The sequence below is a fragment of the Puma concolor genome, chromosome B3 (genome assembly GCF_028749965.1).
Source record: "Puma concolor isolate L17-30 chromosome B3, mPumCon1.1.hap2, whole genome shotgun sequence".
In the NCBI taxonomy this organism is placed as follows: domain Eukaryota; kingdom Metazoa; phylum Chordata; class Mammalia; order Carnivora; family Felidae; genus Puma; species Puma concolor.
The window spans coordinates 72,304,784-72,331,737 of NC_141672.1; the positions used below are offsets into that span (position 1 = coordinate 72,304,784).

Sequence of the window (26,954 nt, forward strand, 5' to 3'; positions counted from 1 at the left end):
GACTGAATACTTTGAATTCATAATAAATAAGCACCTCAAGTTAAGATTTGATTACTTTAATAGCTGAAAAGTTTTATAACAGCCTATTGAATTTTTTTTGTCTGCTCTTTAAACTTTAAAATCTGCTATATCAAATATAGTTTCAATTTTGCTGGAAGCTTACTGAAACTGAGAATGAAGAACTCTCAATACTAAAAAGGATAGTACCACGATTCTTTACCGTTAATGCCAGTGTCTTTTTCTTAATAATATAATAACTTAAAAATGAACTTTCTGGCTGTGTTAATAGGAAGCCAGAGTAATCTGGCCACTCTTTCCTTATACTTAAAATTACTTATAGTCAGAATTCAAAAGAAATGTATTGATCGCTTCAGTTAAGCATACTTCAATAAAGTTTTCATTAAAACAATCATAACAGGGGGGCCCAGGCAGCTGTCAGTTAGGCCTCTGACTTCGGCTGAGATCATGATCTCACAGTTCATGGGTTCAAGCCCCACAGAGCCCCTTCTGTCAACACAGAGCCCTATTGTGTTGACAGCTTGGAGCCTGGAACCTGCTTTGGATTCTGTGTCTCCCTCTCTCTCCGCCCCTCCCCTGCTCATGCTCCGTCTCTCTCTCTCAAAAATAAACATTAAAAAAAGTTTAAAAAAAAAATCATAACAGTTGGCATACATCAGCCCTTAATATTGTGTTGTATACATACATGTATTTACATATAGGATTTGTATACCTGTTCATATGCAATTAAACCAACATCTAGCCCCTCTTTCCTAGAATTGTACAACTAGATGTCATTTTATGGCCTCTTTATTTTCTCTGGCCCTAGATATACTAGCAAAGTAAGAATATTATCTTAGCAATATCTAGATGATGATAATGGAGATTATTTCCATTAAGATGATATTATATCTTCCTTTTTTAACATCTTGGCCTTAGGTCTTACAAATAATAGTGGATTGTCACTTTTTTTAAGTCACAAGGTGAGCACTTCAAATATGAATTGATTTGTGACATTTTAGTTTTGGAGAGCATGTTCTGTAAAATATTGCTTGCTTGGGCAGGATGTTAACAGGCATACACATAAACAGTTGTCATGGATAAATAAATTTATTTATAAAAAGTTAAATGGGTTTGGGGTGCCTGGGTGGCTCAGTCGGTTAAGCCTCCAACTTTGACTCAGGTCATGATCTAACGACTCATGGGTTCAAACACTGTGTTGGGCTCAGTGCTGAAAACTCAGAGCCTGGAGCTTGCTTCAGATTCTGTGTCTCCCTCTCTCTGCCCCTCCTCGGCTCGTTCTCTCTCTCTCTCCCTCTAAAATAAATAAACATTAAAAAAATTTTAACGGGTATTTAATTGTAGGGCTTAATATTTTAATAGGCTAGTATGTATTATGAATCATTCAGAGAAGAGGTTATTATATGCAGTTTTTCCCCTCAAAAGTATTGGACCAGAAATTCCTTTTCTTTCATGGAGCATATTGTAGGGCAAGTGTTATGTAAAATTTAGTTAGAGAAGTGCTAGACTAGCATTTGGGGGTTTTAATGCTTTACAAAATCTTGTATCTTTTCCTTCAACTCATCTTTAAAAAAGGTGATTGTATAACACAATTATGTTGTTTTTTTTTTTCTTTTAAAAAATACTTCTTCCAATCCTGAACTTTCTTGAGGTGGCAACTTTTTACCAATATAGTCATATTATTCAACTCATAATAATATCTGTTTTTCTTATAAATATATGATTCAGGTTCTTTCTTTCTTTCCATCTTCATCTCTTTTCATATTCCACTTGAGCTTTTCTCCCAACTCTGTAGAGCTACTAACATGGACATCATAGTTCTGAGAAACCTTTTGTTCTCAAACTTCCTTACCTTGAAACATGTAGTTCTTTCTTCCTGGAATAGTCCTTTCTTACTTTGCATCTGCTTATGAACTCTTCCTTCATATGATTTAGAATTCAGATTAACTGAGACCCACTCAGTAAAGCTTTACTGAGCTAATACCTACCATCTATTTATATCTCCATTGAGTCACTTCTTGAATCATGAATATTTATTAAGTATTTGACACACATACGTTTATGCCAGGATGCTGTGGGTATAAAGATGAACAATACAAAGGTATTAACAACTCACATTCTTGTGAGTGGTACAGACTAGTGAAACGGCATCTGTAATCGGATCATTGCTATTATGGGGAAGTACAGAGTGCTGTGGATGCACACACATAAAAGCATTTAACCTAGACTATGGAAACACAGTAACACTTTGGGAAACATAATTGCCCAGAGATTTAAGAGAGAAATGGGGACTTCCTGAGGTAAAAGGATGACTACAAGCAGAACATCTAAGGAAAGAGTTAAAAACAGAGATGGACTTAATTGAAACAGTCAAGCAGACATTGATAATTATGTGGTATAACAGTTACATAGTATTACCATAGTACTATAGAATTGCCAAATACTGTGACTTTGAGAATTCTAGGTCTGAACTTTGACGTCATGTTGGAATTGACTGTGATGTTCTTCTATGTTTGTAACACCTTATAAGCCACACATACCAATTTTTTCTGCATAACACGCACATACGACTATACAATAGAAAGGAAGCCCTAACTGGATTTTCATAAAAGAACAAATTTTCAACAAGCTTGGAATAGATTTGTTGTATACACTTCTTCTGCTAACATGGTGTCTAAGGAACACAGGAGTGCATAAAGTCATGTATATTTTCTCCAGACTAAGAGCAGTCACAGTCCTTGTAAATTTTTTTTTTACAGGCTACACACTACTGTTACCCACAAAGTTTCTATATGACTTTATTATATTCCTTTTTTGAGTTACGGGTAAAAAATAGTATCTATAGCTTAAAAGTTGCCTATCAGTAGGGACTTTCTCTACTGCATTATTAGAAATTGGACACAGAAGAAAAACCAACTGGTTAAATCTTACACATTCACATTGTTTTATGTATAGTTCTAGATTGTTGGTCTCTAATTTTAAATATGCTCGAGCAATTTATAAGATGACTGGATAAATTTTCAAAATGTTTATTCCTTTTAAATCAGTTCACAGAAAATTTCTTGAAATATCCCCAGGATTAATCCATCAGGGTTCTTTTATAGGTCTTATTCAGAAATAAGACTCTTTGTAATATAAAGTCTTCAGACAATTTTACTCCTAATATCAAATTTGTGTTATGTTCATTTGTGTTTCTGTGATATTTCAGCTTGGTAATACACTGTATCTGGTCCTGTTGATAGTTCATCTGTTTAATACTTATCTCTGTATATATTTTCTCTCTTCTTTTGATATTTATATCTCATATCTTCTTTTGAAGATATCTTGTATTTTCTGTTGATATTTATATATAATATAATATAATATAATATAATATAATATAATATAATATAATATAATATAATATAATAAAATATAATACAATCTTCTGTAGGGGTGTCTGGGTGGCTCAGTTGGTTAAGTGTCTGACTTCTGCGCAGGGCATGATCTCATGGTTCATGAGTTTGAGCCCCACGTTGGGCTCTGCGCTTACAGCTCAGAGCCTGGAGCCTGCTTCAGATTTTTTCTCTCTCTCTCTTTCTCTCTCACTCTCTCGCTCTCTTTCTCTCTCAACAATAAATAAATAAACATGTTAAAATTTTTACTGTAATGTGATTATCCAAGGCCATAATTTTAATTCATTAAATGAATAATTATTAATAGTCTGCTAAGTTTTGGGTTGGGGATATAGCTGAGAACAAAACAGTCAGGGTTTCTTCCCTCTTCATCCTTTTGTTCTAATCAGAAGAGACAGACAGTGAAGTAAATTATAAGAAACAAGAATTTCAGAAAGTGGTAAGAATAATGGAGAAAGTAAAGAAGCCTAAAGTGATAGAGACTGAGAGTAGGCTATTTTATGCTTGTTAACAGTGAGATCTCTCTGATGAGCTATCACAGAATCATGGTCTTAAGGTGAGAAAGGGGCCTCTATAGGAAAAGACAGAGGAAAAGTGTACCTAGGGTAAAAGTCAGTAGGAAAAAGAGACCTAAGTGAGAACAAGCCTTGGCATGTTCCAGTGACTAAAAAAGACCCAACTCCCTGGAGTGAAGAAAAAGAGAGGGAGAGTAATATGAGATGAGGAATGAGAGGCCAAATCATGATGGGGTTTGAAAGCCAGAGTGAAAGATTTGGATTTAACTCTGAGAGTACACTTAGTTTAAACTGGTAAACTGCATATCATTTGCGTATCCAATAAATTACTTTCAGCAAGGAGTGGATTGATAGAGGTGCGAGAAGTGAAGCAGCCTGTCCTGTTTAGAGACCGTGATGGCTTGAACTCCGGAAGTGTCAGTACAGAGAGAGTAAATTCATAATATATATTTATGATATTTACAACCATGGAACTAAGTTAGTTAACGTAGGCAGAATATAGCAACCAGGAAGCCAAAATAAGAAAGTGTTTCCATAAGGCAGAAATGGTTAACTAAGGCTACTGTATGGAGAGGAAAGGTAAAATAACATAATACTATACCATTTACTATTTGTCTCCATTGCTATAATTTACCAACATCCCTATCATTCTGCTTGTTGACTGAAAACTTAAACATCTGATTTACGGTCTACCTCTGTACCTGGTACTCCTCCTGTTCAGCCTTTGTTTCCAAAACTGTTGAAAGAAACTGTAATGGCAAAGACAGCAAGGGAGTGACAAAGTGGAGCAAGGAAAATATCTAAATAGTTTGTGGCCCCAAGTAACCTGGGATTTGACAGAATAAAAACTGCCCCAGTTGAGAGTGCTCCGTGGGACATAGAGAACTAAAGGAACAGCCAAATATAATCAAGGGGTGAAACTAAAAGGAACATTCATAAAAGACGTTTTGGATATGGAACATATGTTGAAACTGAGGTAAGAGAGGACACCATGAAGAGGTTTAGAAGGACAGAGTAAGGTAGGGAATTGGGTCAGACTGGAGACATAGAGAAAACTATGAGCATGAGAATCGAAGTGATGACTAGAGAGATTTAGACTTCTGGTAACTTAGATATATAGGAACATGAGGAACAGAAATCTCTTATAGGAAGATGAGCAGTTAAAGTTTAGTCCAGCTTATTATTTGAAAGGTCTGATACCACTGACCTTTGTTTCCTGCTCCTTAAAATGATGCGGTGATCTTTCATGGGAGAGGAGCAAGAGTAGTGAGATACTGAGGTGTCGTAGCCACTGGACAGGGGAACAGTTGACTCAAATGAACTAACTGAAGGAAACACGAGAACTTATTTATAGGGGTAGGTTAATGAGTAAGGGCAGGAGGCCAGAAACTACATAGTGGATGGGAAACTAAAGATCTGAATCCCTTCGAAATGAAAGGAGGCCAGAGGAAAGAAAGCCAGTCTTCTGTCTTCACATGGATCAGAGACCTGTGGGTGACCAGGAGTCCAAAGATCTGTCTTCAAGTGGATTAGAAGTCAAAAGGGCTATCCAAAGGATCAGGAGGTTTAAGTCTACGGAGAGTTATGTATTTCTATGATAGTGCATGAATATATGTGACATGGAAGTACTCTGTTACGGGCAGGTAACATCTAGCCTGAGATTTCTTCAGTTGACCTTCTTCATAACCTTTAAGTAATTCAGAGTAACAGAGACAAAGATAGGAGACAGGCTTATATGAAACAGGAATTAGAATTATAGAAAATTATTCTTATGGAAATACAGTTTTACTATTTTCTGGGACACATGAAATTAAGAGTATAATGGGCAAGTCAGTTAATTTTAGTTCATGATACCACAGAAACTCATCTGAATAATACCTCCCTGTTTTGAGCTATAGTCAAACACCGTTAGCTATAGTCTCACCGTTAGTGACTATAGTCTCTATAGTCTCACTGTTAGCCCTTATAACTCTAATATATCCCAATGTTCTTTTGCTTATAATTCTTTAATACTCTATCATGAAAAAATGAATTGGCACCTTATTCCATTGTTTGTTCACATCAAAGAATACAAAAAAAATTAGCAATTGAGTTGAAGAACTTTGAAAAACTTCTGAGCCTCACCTTCAGCCTCAAGGCCACATTTTTCTCCAAATATGTTGTGGCATGCTGCAGCTATTTACATAAGATGTTTTGCTACTTACTCTCAGCATCATGGTCATAGGAAAACTACTATGCACACAGGGAGAGTACATATTAGCAGCATGTTTTAGTGAAAGATTTGTACTTTCTTTCTTGATAAAATATTGTCATTTTTTTCAGCATAATAAAAGATATTTATGGAATCCACTGATAATATCACAGTAATGAAACTCAGAAAGCTTTAGCCCTAAGATCAAGAACAAGACCGGGATACCTGCTTTCAACACTGTTATTCAACACTGTACTGGTAGTCCTAGCCTGATGATTGAACAAGGAAAGTTTTTAACAGGTATCCAAATTAAAAAGGAGGAAGTAAAACTATCTCTCTTCACAGATGACATGATCTCATGTATATAGAAAACTCTAAAGAATCTACAAAAAGCTACTAGAGCTAATAAACAAATTCAGCAAGTTGTAGGGTATAAAAATCAACACACAAAAATCAGTGTATTTTTATACACCAGTAATGAACAATCCCAAAAGGAAATTAAGAAAGCAACTTCATGTGCAACAGCATCTAAAGGAATAAAATACCTAGGAATAAATTTAAGGAGATGAAAAGACCAAAGACCTAAATAAGTGGAAAAACATCCAATGTTCATTGGTAGGAAGACTTAATATTTTTAAGATGCTAATACTATTGATCTGAGTGTCTGTTCTTGTGCTAGTACTATAGTGTCTTGATGATTACAGCTTTGTAGTATTGCTTGAAGTCTGGGATTGTGATGCTTCCTGCTTTGGTTTTGTTTTTCAAGATTGCTTTGGCTATTCAGGGTCTTTTCTGGTTCCATACAAATTTTAGGATTATTTGTTCTAGCTCTGTGAAGAATGCTGGTGTTATTTTGATAGGCATTGCATTGAATATGTAGGTTGCTTTGGGTAGTATTGACATTTTAACAATGGAACAGAATAGACAACCTAGAAATGGACCCACAAACGTATGGCCAACTCATCTTTGACAAAGCAGGAAAGAATATCCAATGGAATAAAGACAGTCTCTTCAGCAAGTGGTGCTGGGGAAACTGGACAGCGACATGCAGAAGAATCAACCTGGACCACTTTCTTACACCAGACACAAAAATAAACTCAAAATGGATGAAAGACCTCAATCTAAGACAGGAAGCCTTCAAAATCCTTGAGGTGAAAGTAGGCAAAAACCTCTTTGATCTTGGCCGCAGCAACTTCTTATCAACACATCTCCAGAGGCAAGGGAAACAAAAGCCAAAATGAACTACTGAGACCTCATCAAAATAAAAAGCTTCTGCACAGCGAAGGAAACATTTATCAGCAAAACTAAAAGGCAACCGACAGAATGGGAGAAGATATTTGTAAACGATGTATCAGATAAAGTGTTAGTATCCAAAATCTATAAAGAACTTATCAAACTCAACACCCAAAAGCAAATAATCCAGTGAAGAAATGGGCAAAAGACATGAATAGATACTTCTCCAAAGAAGACCTCCAGATGGCCAACCAGCACATGAAAAAATGCTCCACATCACTCATCATCAGGGAAATACAAATCAAAACCACAGTGAGATACCACCTTACACCTTTCAGAATGGCTAACATTAACAACTCAGGCAACAACAGATATTGGCGAGGATGCGGAGAGAGAGGATCTCTTTTGCACTGCTGGTGGGAATGCAAACTGGTGCATCTACTCTAGAAAACAGTATGGAGGTTCCTCAAAAAATTAAAAATTAAAAAAAAAAATTAAAAACTACCCTATGACCCAGCAATTGGACTACTAGGTATTTATCCAGGGCATACTGGTGTTCTGTTCTGAAGGGACATATGCACCCCAATGCACTATCAACAATAGCCAAAGCATGGAAAGAGCCCAAATGTCCATCGATAGATGAATGGATAAAGAAGTGGTATATATATACAATGGAGTATTACTTGGCAATCAAAAAGAATGAAATCTTGCCATTTGCAACTATGTGGATGGAACTAGAGGGTATTATGCCAAGCGAAATTAGAGAAAGACAGATATGATTTCACTCATATGAGGACTTAAAGAGACAAAAGATGAACATAAGGGAAGGGAAGCAAAAATATAAAAACAGGGAGGGGAACAAAACACAAGAGACTCTTAAATATCGAGAACAAACAAGAGGATTACTAGAGGGGTTGTGGGAGGGGGGATGGGCTAAATGGGTAAGGAGCATTAAGGAATCTACTCCTGAAATCATTGTTGCACTATATGCTAACTAATATGGATGTAAATTAAAAAAAATAAAATTAAAAAAAATAACAGCTAACATAAAAAAATAAAAAAGGTATAAAAAAAGAAAAAGGTATAAAAAAAGAAAAACGGTATCAATAAAAAAAAAAAGATGCCAGTACTACCCAGAGTAATCTACAAATTCAATTAAATCTCTATTAAAATTCTAACAGCCTTTTTTAAACAAATGGAAAACCTAGTCTTCAAATTCATATGGAATTTCAATAGGACTAGAATATATAAAACAATCTTGAAAAAGTGTGGGGATTCACTCTTCCCTATTTCAAACATTACTGCAAAGTTACAGTAATCAGAACATTGTGATGCTTACATAGGGATAGACATACAGAACAATGGCATGTATTTGACAGTCCTGAAGTAAACATATATATCTGGTGTTTGTAAATCATATAAATGATAAGGCTTTATTATCTAGAATATGTTAACTAAAAGTCTACAACAAAAAGACAAAAACAAAATTATGGGAAAAGGGGGTGAGTAGGCCTTTCTCCACAGAGAATATACAAATGGTCAATAAGCAATGAAAATATAATCAACATCATTAGTGATTAGGGGAATGCAAATCAATATTACAGTGATAGCTATTTATTTTTAAAAAATAAAATAGTTGTTAGTGAGGAAATGGGGAAACCGGAGTCCTCATACATTGATGCTGGGAATGTAAAATGGTTCAGCCCTGTTGAAAACAGGTTAGCTCCTCCTTAAAAAGCTAGAATAGAATTTCCATATTGCCCAGCAATTCCACTCCTAGATATATATCCAGAAGAGGTGAAAACAGATACCTGTGTAGATACTTGTACATTAATGTTAATTGCAGCATTATTCACAATAGCCAAAAGGTGGAAACAACTCAGTGTCCATTGATAGAAGAATGAATGAACAAATGTAATATATAGACACAATGGAAAATTATTTAGCCATAGAAAGGGATGAAGTTCTTTTTTTTTTTTTCAACGTTTATTTATTTTTGGGACAGAGAGAGACAGAGCATGAACGGGGGACGGGCAGAGAGAGAGGGAGACACAGAATCGGAAACAGGCTCCAGGCTCCGAGCCATCAGTCCAGAGCCTGACACGGGGCTCGAACTCACGGACCGTGAGATCGTGACCTGGCTGAAGTCGGACGCTTAACTGACTGCGCCACCCAGGCGCCCCAGGTTTTGAAGTTCTGATACATACTACAACATAACTGATAAAAGTACTATGCCAAGTGAAATAAGCCAGCTATAAAAGGGCAAATACTGTATGATTCTACTTACATGAAATATTCAGAATTGGCAAATTAATAAAAACATAAAGTAGATTAGAGGTTACTAAAGGGATGTGGGTAAGAAGAATTGGGGATTTATTTCTTAAGAGTTACACACTTTCTCTTTGAGATGATAAGAAAATTTGGAAATAGTGGTGATATTTGTACAAGCTTCTGACTATAATTAATGCCAATGAATTGTGCAATTAAAAGTGGTTTAAATGGGGAGGTACCTGGGTGGTTCCAGCTTCAGCTCAGGTCATGATCTCGTGTTTCTTGAGTTCAAGCCCCATGTTGGGCTCTGGGCTGACAGCTCAGAGCCTAGAGCAGCCTCAGATTTTGTGTCTTTCTCTCTCTCTGCCCCTAGCCTGCTCCCTGCTCGCACTCTGTGTGTGTGTCTCTCTCTCAAAAATAAATATCAAAAGTGGCTTAATGGCAATTTTATGTTTATGTAATTTACCACAATTATAAAATATTTTGCCATTTTATATCATCTCAGCACAATTTAAAACTGTGCCCTAAATTAATAACTTTTTATTAAAATAATTCTCTTTATTAAAGGATTACATGTACCCTTGAAATTTTTAACATTTTTCCAAACTTTACAGATTTACCTTCCTATATTCCTTCCCCCAGCAAGTTAATGGGTCACAATTCTTCATGCTTCCTGTATATTCATTTGATATAGTGTATGTGATCAACAGTAGGACATTTGTTATCATTCACTAACTTGAATAATTCACTCTTAGAACCTATGCAAATGTGGGTCTTGTCTTTGTATTTGATTTATAGGCTGGCTCCTAATAAAAATGGAGTCATTTTCAAAATAACTATTTTTAAAGCAAATGTGGAATAAAGTCACTGCGTAGACTTGGGTAAAACATTAATCTATATTGGATCTCAAAGTGATAATTTCTATGTTAGGAACAGGACTATCACTAGGGATGTTCATCTTTTTACTCTCAGCTTACATCAGTCCTCAGATTTTTTTTACAGTGCTCCATGTCCAGTGGTTTGTTTCTCTCCTTACCTTCAGATGACTTTGATTAGCTATGCATGCTAACCACTGGTCATGCTTCTGAGTTTGTGAGCTTAATTTGATAGCACGTGTTTGTTGCAAGCTGTTTTCCAGCTTCCAAGCATGGTCCACAGAATTCTGCAAATTAATCCCTGTTAGTATATAAGGAGTAGCTAGGAAAATTAATTCTAAGTGCAGTTTTTCTTCTGGCAGAAATTTAAGAGTACAAATCAATGTCAAAAATGGTGACAGGGTTTGGTAGTGAAAAGAAAATCAGGAAGTCTATTTTATATATACATATAAAAACATAATTAAAACTTCTAATAAAATTTAGTCATGGCAGTTTTATTTTCCTGTAATGCATGATGGAAGTTAAAAGGTGATAATACTGACCAAACTAGAATTGCCGTGTCTGAATTTAAAATCATAAACCTATGTATGCTAAGGATGGATGAATAACTAGTCAGTCATAATTATAACTGTTGGTAGAAATTTTTGCATGACCTCAGAATTTAAAAACTGGAAAGGAGTTACAACATATATGAGAACAACTGCAGTTGTTACTTAGAATTTTCAGATATGTCTGCTTTCAAACCTCAGGGTTCTTCAGAAGTTAATGTCTCCTATGATCTTGTTGCTGCCTTGTGAGAATAGTTATTGAAAAGTAAATGACCATGCCATTTGCATGCTTGGGAAAAGAATGAGTAAATAAGAAGCTGGACATCCACTCTGATTCCCATTCATTTATTCTCTCATCTTAAGTTCTTTGAAGACTCTGTACTTTTAGATTTTTCTGAAAAGTAGACTAATTCTTTGGCTTGACTGAGTATATATCAATGGTGAAGCATGCTCTGTAAACAGATTATCAAGCCTTTGCTACATTGGTTTGGGACTAACGCATGTTATAATGGCCCTTTTCAGATTTTTACGGTTTAGAAGTAGAGACATGATTATGTGGAGAGTTAATTACCTGGAGAAGAAAAGCAATTATTACTTCGTATCATAAGATGTCAATTCCTATGATTTCCTTTTTTAAAAATGCCTCTTCTTGAAATAGTATATTTTTTTCCTTAGAAATTGTAGGGTAGGAGGAAGCATTATCAAATGTGCATAACTGTACAATGGTATAAAAGCTGCAATTACAAATTGGACAAACTTTTTATGGCAATTTTCCTAAGTGCTTTTGTTGATCTGAAAACTTGTTTTCAAAAATCTGCTAAATAGTCCACACAATTATTAACTATCTCCTGTGGTGGTAAGTTCTCTGCAAGAAGGGTCAATCATTTCTTTCATTTTATGCCAGTTTTAGAATAAATCTGTGAAGTGATATTAATGGTGTGACTCAGTGTACGTAAAAAATTGTCAGATTTGTGTGAAAATTACTTTTCCAAGCTGAAACATATGACTTTATTAAATGGATGTAATTTGGGACCTGGCCTTTCATTACATTTTCAGAAAGTATATGTTATAATGGATATAAGGCATAACATATAAAGTATATGTTTTAATACGGTATTTGGCAAAACCTTACATCTCTGCATTTGTTAGTTGTGTGTCCTTGGGCTAGCTGCTTCAAGATAAGATTATCTGCCCTGGTTATTGTGAGCATTAAATGAGGTAGTATATAATATATAATATACAATACACTAATATATTAAATACATGTATTATGACATATATATTTTTATATAAATCATAAGATGGTTTATAAATTTACATATAATGTTTTTTTTTTAATTTTTTTTTTCAACGTTTATTTATTTTTTGGGACAGAGAGAGACAGAGCATGAACGGGGGAGGGGCAGAGAGAGGGAGACACAGAATCGGAAACAGGCTCCAGGCTCCGAGCCATCAGCCCAGAGCCTGACGCGGGGCCCGAACTCACAGACCGCGAGATCATGACCTGGCTGAAGTCGGACGCCTAACCGACTGTGCCACCCAGGCGCCCCTATAATCAATGTTTAAAGCACTTATCTTCCAGTACTATTCTGAGATACATATTGTAAAATTGATTGTTAAATTAGCTCTTCCCAATGAGTATAGGAACATGGAAAAGAAAGTAAGCCAAAAGGAAAAGATGTATGGCTGTGAATTTCAGAGGAAACCTTTGAATGGCTTTATTTCTTGAAATTGATGAAGTGTATGTTTTTCCCTGAAAGAAGGTAATACTCTATTTCTATACCTACGAAACCCTTAAATACCCTTAAGTGGGGCTTTTGCTGATGTAATTACAGCAATAAATATGGAATGCATATAAATCAACTATTTATGAAGGCATAGTAGGAATAGATGTTTCTTATATAGAGATTATTGTAGAAGATACATATTAAAGAAATGGTAACATTATCTGTTGCAAGGTAATGTATTAAAGGCATGTGTTTTCAGGTATCTTTCAATAGTTTTAATCTGTTAAATTTATGATTACTATTACTGTTTTTTAATTCTTTAAATAATTTACATTTTATTGTCTAACCTAAAATTTATAATACATGTTGTTACTAGTGATAAATATTCTATAGGTTATTTTTAATATCTAATCTAAGGAAACCTAATGAGCTAATGCTCCTGCTTTTTTTTCAAACCACAAAAACTTGCAGCTAATTAAATTACCATGTATAGACTGAGACTAATGAAATAATCCTTGAAAATTGCTTTATTCATTTAAAAAATTATACTCTCTGTTTTAGTTTTTCATTACTGAAATACAGTTGACATAAAATGCTATATTAGTTTCAGGTGTACAACATAGCGATTCAGCAATTCTATACAATACCTAATGCTCATCACAACAAATGTAGTCACTGTGTGTCACCATACAGTGTTAATACAATATCATCGGCTACATTCCCTAGTCTGTACATTTCATCTCTATGACTTATTTAAAAATAAATAACTGGAAGTTTGTACCTTTTAATCCCCTTCACCTATTTTTCCGATCCTTTTACCTCTCTCTCGTCTGGCAACTATCAGTTTGTTTTTTGTATTTAAGTCCGTTTATGCTTTTTTTTTTATTTGTTTTGTTTTTTAGGATAAATTGACTTACATACCCAAAGAAATCTTGAGATTACCACTTTACTATTGCCCAGAATTATATAGTTGACTCCCAAGTTATTATGGAAACATTAAATATATTTGAAATACACAATAAATTGGGAGATATTTCTTAAAATAATAGAAATTAAATTTTATAATGAAAGAAATAAATTTTTTTTAAGGTTTATTTATTTTAGAGAGAGAGAGAGTGTGAGCAGGGGAGGAGCAGAGAGAGAGGGAGACACAGAATCTGAAGTAGGCTCCAGGCTCTGAGCTGTCAGCACAGAGCCTGACGCGGGGCTAGAACCCACAAACTGTAGGATCATGACCTGTGCCTAAGTCAGACACTTAACCAACTGAGCCACCCAGCCACCCCGAAGGAAATAAACCTTTATTCAGAATATATTCTGTCTAAAATAAGTAATTTCTCAATGATATAAGTAGCTGTTGTCTTACTGTAAAAATTATCTATATGTTATATTTTGTTTTAAATCTCAATTTTTGCCTATTGCAAGGCTAATTGGCACCTGCATTTTCTTAGTCCTTTTCAAGGCCAAAATCATTGTCAGTAAATTGTCCTAGAATTATTAGTAATCTACTAGATTTTTTATATTAATTTTTCATTTTGAGATGTTTCACTGACATTCATTCAACCAATTTCTTATTTTAGATTGATACTGATATTTTCTAAAGAAGTATATACTTGCATTTTCATTATAAGACACTAGTTATATCCTTAGTAGGAGTATTTTCTTACATCCAAACAAAATGTTCACTAATTTTCATTATAGTTGGCAATTGGAAATAATGTGGATCAAATCATTAGTATGTGCCCATTATTCTAGACTAGACCTATTCTAATGGACATGATAATTTATAATTTACTATACTTTTAAATAATTTTCTCAAATTATCTAGTTTTATACACATTTACTGATCTTCTAAACCCAAAGAGGGTAACTGCTTTAATGTAGACATTTTATTAATAAAAAGTTCTTAAAATCAATCACATATGTTTTCAATATACAGATGAGAAGATGTAGACTAAGGTTTTCATTTATTCAAAAAAGACTTCTTAAGCACCTACAGTATACTGTGCACTATTCTAGACACTTGAGGATATAGTAGTGACCATGACAGACAAGGTCCCTTTCATACTTTAATTTTTATCTTTGCTCATGTTATTATTGTTTCCAAATTTTCTTCGTAGCACAAGTTCATTTTGTATTCTGTATATATATTTTATTTGTTTTATGTATAGTGTCTACATGAACTGGAATATGAACTCCTTGAAAGCAGGAGTATTCGTCTGTCACTCAGCTTCTAGGATAGTACCTCACATTTAGTAGGGAGTTAATAGACTTTTGTCAAATGAATGAATGAACTGAATAAAATAAAGACCCAGGAGTATGTGATAATCTGAAAGCTAAGTGAAATGTTTTCAGAATGGATTGGTTAACTGCGTCAAATTCTGCTGATGGGTCAAACAACATAAAGACATGAAGATTGGATTTACCCAGGTACAGCTGTGATGAATGGTTTGAATGGAGTGAGGGACAAAAGCCATACTGGAATAGATTCAAGTAAAAAGAAAGCGGTGAAGAAGTAGAAATGGGATCATTCAAGGAATTTTGAGGGATAAGAAAATTGAGCTATAACTGGAGAGAGGAGTATGAATGACGTCAAGGAAGCCTTTGAAATGTTTTTCTTTTATTTTGAAAATTCCAAACATACAGAAAAGAATAGTACAATGAGCCCCTTTACACTCTTCACATATATCAGCAGTATCAGAATTTTTGTAGACTTATTTTATTTACTCATTTATTTGTTACTGTTTAATATTTAAAAGTGAATCCCAATCATTTTATCTGTATATGCTTCGGTATGCATCTAAAAAAAAGAAAAAAAGAAAGGAAAAATGGCAGTTTTTTTTTTTTTTACACAACCTGATGTCATAATCATACCTGTTAAAATTAATAGTAATTCCTTGATACTATCTAATACCTAGATCTTATATTGTCACAATTGTTTAAAATAAAAGTTGTTTGAATCTAGATTAGTCAAATTCTAATTTACATTTGATCATTATATCTCATAAGGCACTTTTAGTCTAGAGGGAAGTCCCTCTTTTATTGATGGGGCAAGAACAATTGACCTGTTGAGTGTCCTACATTCTTGATTTGTATCTTTGATTCCTCATGGTGTCATTTTTTTTCTGCTTTCAATATTATTTGTAAACTCTAATGTAGTGTGTTTGATTGGATTTAGGTTCATCTACTTTGGGAAACGTACTTCATCATTAGTGCCCTGTGTGTCAGTGGTATTGCTTCACATCAAGAGGTGCATGGTTCACTTTCACATTCTTTTTGGTTTTATTTTTGTTTTTTTGAGAGACAGAGAGCATGAGTGAGCTGGGGAGAGTGGTAGAGGGACAGAGAGAGAGAGAGGAAGGAAGACAGAATCTTAAACAGGCTCCATGCTCAGTGCAGAACCTGATACAGGGCTTGATCCCATGACCCTGGGATCATGACCTGAACAGAAATCAAGATTTGGGTGCTTAGTCAATTGAGCCACACTGGCACCCCCACTTTCTCATTCTTAGTCATGCTAATGGCGATCAGGGAGGTCAGTTGGTGACTGCCTTAACATTTCCACTGAAAATTACCCATTAACCTTACATCATATGATTTGATGATCTTTGCCTAAATTTATTTACTTTGTCAAATAATTTTTAGTTCTGTCATAAAGGAGGAGTCTTTAAAAATTGAAGAAATTATAACATGTTTTTCTGCTGATAGAAATGATTTAATAGCAAAGGAAAAATTATGATGTAAGAAAGAACTCTAATACCTGAAGAAATCATAAACTTGGTAGGTAAGAAGGAATAGGGCCCACTGCATAAGTGGTAGAATGCTGTAGGTAGGAGCAGGAACAGTTTAAGTGACTTACTTATTCAAGGTTACAGCACAGAATGAATATATTTTATTAAAACTCTATCAAAATTTTGCTATAGAATATGTTTGAAAATTGTACCTAATTTTAGAAGCATGCATTTCAATATATGATATTGTATGTGAAATCAAAACTGAAACCACTTTAAATTTCACTGCCTGTATTTGACATTGGCCCTACTTGTTAATTTTTCTAACTTGTCCCTTGAAAGTGCATTTTTAAATTAGTGTGTCTTATACTTCTGTATCTGTACATCATAAGAAATGTGGGCATATACTTTTATGTGATTGTTTTTCAGCTTCTGTTGCTAGTCTATTGCAAAGAGTAGTAAATGCTACTGCTAAACAAATAAAATGATAAATAACTAGCAGTTTAGTTTAGACACTAATGGAGCCTGAAAGCCTTTAAAGTGACAAAAACAGCAACTTTAATGATTTATAGGTGCATTTTTGTTACACAGTTTGGTCATATACCTGACAGTTTTCTCTCTTTGTGACTTTTTCCTAAAAATTATAGTTTTGTGTTATCTGAGTAAAAAGGCCATTAGGGTTCAGGAGAAGAATTTGACAGCATGTCTTCTGAGGATTGCAGCAATTCCCATTGGTGGATATACAATCTCCTTTTTTTCCTTCTTTTTTTTTTTCTTTTTTTTTCTTTTGTAGTACTAATGGTAGTGATATAATTTAATTCTCAAAGATTATGTACTGCAAATTTGAACCAATGAACTATTTCCAAATTGTCTCCTATATGCTATATGAAATTCAGTTTTAGACAATCATATTTCTTTATGACTCAGTGATTTCCATTTACTACCTGATAGTCTGTACACTCTAAAGAGTGTTGTTACTCTGTTGGGGTTACTGTATTGTCTGACATGATATGTAGTGTATTAAATTAGAATTTTAAAGGCAACATGGATTATATAATGTCTTCAGTTATTTAGTGCCATGTTGTTTTTTAGAATTCCTATTGAGGTTGAGCTGATTTCCTTTCCTATCTGGCATCCCCAAAGGAGCACTCTGTATTTGTCTCCAAAAGCAGGAATATAATCTGATCTATTTTGTTTTGCCTCCTGACTTAGATGAGAACACTTTGCATGAACTACATTGATCAGTTATTATTATCCTTTCTAGTTATTTATTAGACAGTTAATACAACCTTGTCAAGACTTCCCTAGAGTATCCCTGTAAACTAGATCATTTTACCCAAGAACCACCACAGAGATACATCTAGGTTGACAGGATGAGAAAAGCTGATCAGGAGAAAAAAATATTAAGCCTTCAAACTCACATTATGTTTTTCAGATTTTCTTCATCCTTACAAATGAGAGGCACACTTGCTCTCTACTGAAATATTTTGTACAACTTAAGAAACTTAGTTTTTCATAGACTTGAATCTTCATTGTTTAAAATAAGAAGTTGTAATTTAGGTGTATTCTTGTAATATTATTCTTTAAACTCTTGTGATCTGAGTCTTTTTACTAGAAGTAAGAATGATAAGCTTTTACTATTCTTTTAAAAATTCAAAACTACTAGAAACATAGAAAAATGGTTTATGAGGCAGTTAATCCTTAAAGCAACATAATCTCCCTGTGATTTTTTTTTTAATGTTTGTAGCTTCACAACTTTGTCCTTCCAAATGTATTTTAAAAATGTTTTATAGAGTGGCTTAGAATTTTTAAACTGTAACACCAAAAAGAAGTGTGTCAGGTACTTGGAAGTTTTCATGTTTATTCAAAACCCAATATTTTAGAAATTTAAAAATAATCATTCTTTTGATATATTTTGTTAACTGTTTAATAAATGTTTCTGAGAAGTAACTTTATGTGTTGTGTTGGGATGCTGAGAAGATTACAATTTAATACCAAGCTGCTATAATGAGGCTCACTTTTATAGTCTGAAAATGAATTTTTTTGCCTTAAGGTTTATCTGTAAAGTATAGAGTTGTAAGATCTATATTGGACCCAACCAAATTTATTCACTAGCAGTGGAAAGAACACTATTAATTATATCTGTATCAATTATTTATCAATTTCAAATTTCATGAACTATTTTAAAATTTTGGTCTTAATTCTGATATTCTGTCTTATTAAAATTACATAATAATGACAGTGCTGATTCATTCATCTAATATATATTTATTGTGCACCTGTTATATACAGGGAGTGTTAAAGGCTGTGGGGAAACTACAGCACAAAACAAAACAAGCTAATCCATTGTCCTCTGAGGGCTTGCATTCTAGTGAAAAAGTTAAAAATTAACAAATATAAAATATCAGGTAATGTTGATGTTATAATTAAAGGCAGAGCAGGGTAAGTGAATAAAGAATGGTAGAAATGAAGAAATATACCTGCCATGTAAACCTTCCAAGACCTCCTCTCCCCACCAGTTTAAATGCTGTTTGCATTGTAGACCATCTGTTTGTGCCATCCATGTAGATACATCCATTATTTTTCACATCATACCATCGTATAATTGTTGACCTGATGCTAGCTTTTTATCCTTAAGATATCTTCTTTGGAAGCTGGGTCCATAGATCTTCATCTGTGTGTTACTAGCATTTACACGAAGTCTTTTTATAAACGCTCTGCAAGTATTTTTTTTATGTCAATGAAGGAATGATAGGCTCATAATTTCTTAGGATCTCTGGCTCTACTGGAATCCAAAGGCCGTTTTTGAGACTATTAGGAAAGAATGAGTGTAAAAATGATAAAAAGGAGTATATATGTATGTATTCACTCTGTTTGGTTCAGTTGAACATTTCTTTTTAATTGAGAGTTTTACGTTTTACATTATATCATCCTTTTTCATGGCTTTTTTAAAAAAAATACGAAATAAGAAAGAAAGTTTTCTGAAAATTAATCTTTCATCCACAGGTACTACTGAACGAGTATGTTTGATCCAGGGAACAGTTGAAGCACTGAATGCAGTTCATGGATTCATTGCAGAAAAAATTCGTGAAATGCCCCAAAATGTGGCCAAGACAGAACCAGTCAGCATTCTACAACCCCAGACCACCGTTAATCCAGATCGCATCAAACAAGTGAGTGTTTAGTTGGGAAATCAAAGAGAAATATCCACAGCATAGTATGAATTCCTTATAAAAGAAGCTTAAAGTCTTAGCAGATGAAGTTTTGTTTTTTTCCTAAGCATACTTAATACATAACAAAGTTGTCATTTTGTTTACTTAAAGACTGTCAGTCAGAGCCTCTTCCATAGATTGACTAGTTGATTTATTGATTGATTGAATAAGTCACTTTTTAGTGTTATACTGAGGAGCAATTATATGGCTCATTACTTTTGTGATTACCTTTTAAAAATTTATAGACATAAATTTGTTTAGTATAATTTATAGGGATTAAATCTATTTAAAATTATATCACTTTTTAAATAAAGTATAAAAATTGAAGTGAGAGTATATCCTCAAGATTTCAAATACCATATTTTTAGTAATATTTGTAGTTTTCAGTATACTTATAAACTCCTATTTTGTTAACTTGTTATATATAACAGTTTTTATAAAACAATATGTATAAGTAAATTTTTGTACTTAGCAAATAGTCTTTTGTTACAAATCAGCTATTATGTTCTGTATAACATGTAGTCTTTATATATGTCATAAAAGGCCAATGTTTACTTTTAATGTGTGAGATTTTTCTGTAACAAAAATTTTATTTGATAAAAGACAATGTGAGTTGTTAAGGTTGAATAATGGCTGACATGCTGTAGGGGAAAAATGGCATTCTTTAATATTAAAATAGGTGAATCCTTCCCCATAAACTCTTAAATTCTCAAATTTATTTGTTACCTTATGATTATAATTATTGTTTCTGAATTTGCCCCTTTACAATTAGCTGCTTAATTTGTGATCATACAATCAGTAGACTCTGCCTTCAAAAGAAATGTATTAACTTCATTAATTTACAGAATACTTAATTTACAGCATTTTATGTTAATTGTAATAAATTTGAAATGTAGCTCAAAATCTTATTAATTTCATGTTTCTGGATTGAAAAAAAATTATGCCAAACAGTGTTATTGACATACTATAATTTTAACAATGTATAGATAAAAGTAAGGCTGACTAATCATACACAAACATAGGAATTAATAATTAGGTAATATATTTTCAAATTATAGGCTAACATTAAACTTTCTGTTGATTACTGTTCAAATTTTTGCCATGTTTACATCAGATAGCTGCTATTCCATATAAAATTTCATTTTATACTCTGTCACTTTGATTTCTCTACCCTTTTTAAGGAAGTATCTTTTAATGTATGCATGGCAGAATGTAAATATTTTAGAGTTCTACGCATCAGTTGATGTTTTTTTCTTCTTCCCAGCCATATATAGTTTAGAAATTTAGCTTATCTATGCCAGGGGAATACAAGGAATATTTTTAAAACTGATACCTTGAAAGAGATACAAGGACTCTGTATCCAGATTCTAAAACTATGAGTTTAGTTAAAGACTTCTGGGTTAAAATCACCTGGGGCTAAGAATTTACAGAATTGCCACTAAAGTGTAGTAGGGTTTATTGACTTTCTGCCTTACTCCAGCCTATATCTACTCTCTTTTATACTTTCTGTGAGAAAAGTGCAAACATTTATAGATAAGAGTGAGCATCTTGATTTTTTAAAAAATAAAATACACAATGTAGTTTGAGTAGTATGATATTACTGGCGGTATAGTTAGGACAATGATATGAATGAATATTTATTATTTTTATAATAATAGCTAGTATCAAATAATGGAATATGAATCATTAAAATTCCAATTTTCTCTATGCAATATGAAATTTAAAGGCTCCCGTATATCCAGTACCAGTATAGTTTGATGAAAACCAGAATTTGAAAATGTTTGCTTTTTTTATTTACTTGCCTTGGTCAGATAATGTTATTTAAAATCATGATAAGTGTTAAAAACAATAGTGATTGATTGATTTTTGTGTATTTGCATTCATTTGTAAGCCTGGTAGATATTAATGGAATTAAAATTATTGTTGATTTTAATATTTTTATGTAATAAGTGATGTACATGAAATAGAGTATCATTTAAAAAAATAACCAAACAAGTACACTAAATCTATTAGGGCAATATATTTAACCCTTAAATACTTTCTTTGTAAGTGTAAAAATTAAAAAATTTACTTGAAAAATCTGGAGAAACGATCAAACATATTTCCAAGATAGTATAGATCAACAGAGTTTTTTATGTTTTAAGTTTTCCTATTTTAGCAATGTAAGATTTTTTTGTTGGGTTATTCGCTAAATAGTAAGTCAAGTATATAAATTTAAATGACCACAGTTTTGTTTCTGAAGAAATTATGCTGGTTATCTATTATCAAATAATATGTCCAAAATAAATTGCTCTAGAATATATAAAAACATTTCATATATCATATTTCATATGATATTATTATATGATAGTTTTATATATGCATACATAATACATAGAATCACAGTAAGATTTCTTTTAAAATGGTGGTCTTTCCTTTGACATTTATCTCTTCTTTGGGCTTTATTCGGTCCTGAAGTTAATTTTTTTTTAAATTTCTTTAAAACGTCTTTTAGAATTTTCTTTTAGTTAAATTGGGCAAAGAATAAAATTAAGAGTTTTAAAAAATGAGAGAGCTAGAAAATACAACTTCTGCACAGAAATGAGTTCATGTTGAATATAAAATTATAGCTTTCTGAATGTTTATTACTACATGACTGTTGTTTTTTTATGATTGATAACTTAAGGTTTGCTTCCTAAAAGAGTATAATTTATATGTAACTTGGATTTAAAAATAGGAAATCACAGTTAGTTCTAAACAAACATTTTAAAAGTTACAATTTCAAACCATATATATGGACTTTTAACAGAATATTGTGTTCTGAATTATGTAATCTAGATATAGTTGGTAACTGAATAAATTGCATGAACCAGAATATTCTGCCCAAATGAAACCTACATTTACTGACTGAATGAATGCTCAGACAAATATAGTTTTGTAAGAAAATAATGCAAACTGGTCTTGCAGGCCTTTGATATAGTGGAATGATGAAATCTAGGATAACAGCCTTACATCCAACTTCAGATATTAAGGTGTTGTTCCCTCTCAAATGTTTGTTGTTGTTGTTTTATTTTAAAAATATTTATTTGCCAATAGAGAGGGACTCCAATACTTTATATATTCAAATGGTAATAGTAATAATGATTAACGTGCATTGAATAATTAAAATATTGTAACTTCTGTTCTATCACCTTAATTAGGATACTTTTATGAAGCACCTAATAACCACTGTGCTAATTTTACAAGTCAGTATACAAAGAAACAGAAATGCAGAAAGAGCCAGTAAACCAAAATTAAACATATATTACAACATAGAACATACTATTGCTTATTTTCAGGACACGCAAATAGCAGAGACATTCAACGATCTTCAAATAATTTAGACCTTGTTTGCCTAGAAGCTTTGAACTCATTCCTGGAGCATGTCTTTAGTCCAGAGTAGTTGGTACACATTTTTCCATTTCCACCTTTTTTATGTTTTGAGCTTTATACTCTATACCTTTTCCCCTCATAGGATTATTGCAACTTTTCTTCTTTTTAAGCCCCTCAAATCCCTCTCCAAGTATGGTTGCTTATACATAATAAGTCAATATAAGAAACCCTAAAACAAGGTAGAAACCACAAATCAGTAATACAGTTAGCATTTGTTAACTCCTTTTGTCTGTTACAAATTTTCAGCAATTCTTTTCCATTTTGGCTCAAATGTATTTTTAAGAAAAGCTACATTAAGAACAAAGTGGTTATAGGCATTTAGAGAATTTTCTTGTATTTAAAAAAAATCAAGTGAAGATATCAAGAATCTCACTTAGAGTTTTACCTCTATCGTGAAAAATTGGCAAAAATAGCACATAATTGTATTCACTATTCATCCATTCAGTCATGAATTTATTAAATGCCTTCTTACTGAGTTGCAAGATATATTAAATTGTAGCCCTTGCTCTCTAAAACTAGTTTGTGAGAGATCAGAAATGATTAAAATGATTTATAAAAATGTCAAACTGTATATACCAAAACCGCAGCATAAACAAGTGTACTGTAAAATATATAAAAGTTCAGAGGCATGTGGAAGAAATATAGGGTGGAATGACATTTGGTCTTATAATACAGGTGAGGATTTGAACCGGACCTTGAAGATTCTATAGGAATTTCCTAATTAGAGGAGAAGAAAGAAAAAAAAGCTTATTTTAGGCATGTGAAACAATATGGATTTGAGAAGAAAGCTATAATGGTTGAATAGTAAGGTGACTCTCTTGACAGAAATGGAACATTTGTGTTGGAGTTTAGAGGAAATTAATGTTAGGATGGGACCAGATAATGGAGAGCCTTGGATGTCTGGCCGAGGGACATTCTATAGATTTCTTCATAGTATTTCCTAAAGGAACTTTTTTAATTTCTCTGAAAAGTTAGAACAAAAGGAAGCACATCTGCATTTTTTTCTCTTCTGTTCTGAAAATCCAGACAGACCCTTAAAAAGGGGTGCCTGTATGTATAACTTGGTAGAAGAGAACTATGACAATTAGCTGAGTGATCTACTATGCAGATCTTTAGGTCTGAAGGTTTATAAGAAAGTATTTTTTAAACTTCTTTCATGTAACACTCAAAAATTCAAGGAATGTTAAGCTTTGTCAGGCAAAATAAATAAATAAAGGTTTGGTGGTCAAGAATGAAGGATCAGCAATGTAATAGTGACATATACGGTGTTTACTCTGTTTCTCTGCCAGCCATTGTGTTATGCGCTTTACATGTATTATCATATTTTATCCATCTTCACAAAAACCTATCAGGCAGGTAAGGAGTACAGAATCCATGTTATACTTAAGGAAGCTGATGAGTAAAGAAATTTAATAACTTACCCAAGGAAATGTAATTGATAATTGATCTTGACACTGAGCTATATGGCCTCCAATTTTGAGTAATGATGATAAAATGAAATTTAGTAGATTTCTCTCTTTGGGGACATTTCATTATCTTGAATAAGTTTATCCAAGAAGAGATCCTCATTTAAAGTAGAATGTCTTGTGTCAGGGTGAAGTTAAGAGACTAGGCAATATTTTAGGAAGATGAACACCTACTCTGGTTTGGTAGTGAAGCTGAGGCAAATGCATGATGTTAAAAGAAATGTCAAAGTAAAATCTGTGAGCCTCTGAGAATGATTTGTTCTAGTTCCAAAATGGTAAGAAAAGAATAAAAAATGATTATATATGGTTTTGAGCCTAGCAGAATAGTGAAGCCTAAAAAGCAATTAATGAATTGTAGGCAACTGTTTGAAATAATATTTTTGTTTGTTGTAGGCAAATTCAATAAGTTGTAAGTTGTATGCTTTTCTCTTGAAGTAGTCTTTAATAGAAACACAGGTGAGAATGTAAAACTGAAAATACAGATCCTTAATTGCATCATAGGTGATAATTTCACTTACCATCTTTATTGTACTAGAGAAAAAAAGGAGCAAAAAATGAGATAAAGAAACAAGAGAAAAAGTAAGTCAGAGGCATTGTAACGTAGTAGTTAAGCCCATAGGAGCCGGAGCAGGTGTGCCCAGGTTCAATTCCTGGCTCTTTAATTTACCAGCGATTGTACCTTTGGGTGAGTTGTTTTGCTTCACTGTACCTCAACTTCTTTACTCATAACATGGGGTTAGTAATAGTAGTCTATTTCATAGGGGTATTGTATTAACCGAGTAGAACTATACCTGGTTCCTAGTAAGTGCTCTATTAATCATCAAGATAAAAGGGAGATCAGTAATATTCCCTACGATAAAATAAGGAGGGAAAGTATAAGGAAAGAAGCTCAAAATGATCCAATACCCAGAAAAAATTTAAAAAAAAAAAGATTTCAATAGGAGATTATTGGAGATTTAAAGTTTAGTTTTAATCACATGGTGAGAACAGTCATTATTTCCTACTCATATTATTTCCTAAAAGTATAGTGGCTGGGTAGGTAAAGAGAAAAAATGGTGTGGAGGTTAGAAATGCTGATTTGAAATTTTGGGTATACAAAGGAGTAAAATACAAGTGAGATAAGGGAGACTCATGTAACCCCTCTCTCTACTCAAGAGGCTGATGTTAAAGAAAATAAACAAGAGCTTGAAAAGGCAGAGAAATTGGAGATGAGATTATTGAGGGGACAAGATGACTCAGCAATAGGGGAAAGTTAACATTTAGGGTATTCAGGGGAGGAGGTCTGAGTAGGAGGTCACAATTTTGTCTATAATGAAAAGAAGAGGAAGATGTAAAAAAAAAGGTGGTTTGGAAAGGAAAAAGTTCAGACATAGTCAATTGTAGTAAATAAGGAGTTCATTCTGGAAAATCATGATTTTTTTCAAATAACAAAGACCATAAATTGAAAGATAAGTAAAATACATGGTATTGAATGATTGAAGAGAAGGATAATGGTGTGGAATAACAAATTATGAGGAAAATAAGCTATGGGATAGGAATAAATTCTGAAAGACCTGTGTAACTTTGACAATATGAATTTATATTAGAGCTGAGGGCTTCCAGATTGTTCAGACATTGGAAGAAGGGAGGAAAGAAACTTGTCATGATGAAAAGCCAGAGATTACAATTACATATTCACATACTTTATCCATTTTTTATAGAGCACTGTACAGATTTATTTAACAGAACTGGAAACACAGGGAAGGTGACTACTTGAGTAATACTACTCAGCTAGTAATAGGTTTTGAATTACAATTGAGACTTCTTGTTCATTGCTGTTCTCAATTTACCTATAACTATCAGAGGTTCTTGACAGTCTGTTACTGTAGATTTGCTTGGAGGTAAGCTGCATATATTACAGAGTTCATTTATAGTAATATTTTCTGATCCAGCAAAACTGTCACTTGTTAACAAGAATGCATTTTACAATTTGTAGTCACTTTTTTAGTTCTTATTCCCAGAAACCTAGTTATATCTACACTTAACTAAATGTCTGTTGTTAACTCATGAATATTTGAAAACTGTTTCAAAGGATCCACTGTTTTGAAATTGTCAAATACTTGAAAATTTTCTGCAATACGTAATTCAGCCTCCAATCTTTAAAGCAGACTTCTTAAACGGCTACTCAATTCATGTAAATAAAAATGTTATATTTTTCCATTTGAAAGATAAAATTGTGCTAAAAAATGACTGTCCCTCACAATCACTATTTGATAAATGTAAAAAAAAAAAATTAGAGACAGAAGTGTCCTTTGTAAGTGTTATTTATAACAAATATTTTAACATACTTTGCTTATATGGATATACAGTTAGTTACATCTTCAT

General features: G+C 33.0%; 1 protein-coding gene across 6 annotated transcripts in view; it reads left to right on the forward strand.

Moving 5' to 3' along the window:
* NOVA1 (NOVA alternative splicing regulator 1) overlaps positions 1-26,954 on the forward strand; it is a 150,814-nt gene that overhangs the window by 93,418 nt on the left and 30,442 nt on the right. For all 6 annotated transcript variants that reach the window (XM_086710015.1, XM_086710014.1, XM_086710016.1 and 3 more), the window contains one exon: positions 19,508-19,674. In XM_086710015.1, coding sequence (XP_086566141.1) covers positions 19,508-19,674 — 167 coding nt within the window. The remainder of the gene's footprint in view (positions 1-19,507; positions 19,675-26,954) is intronic.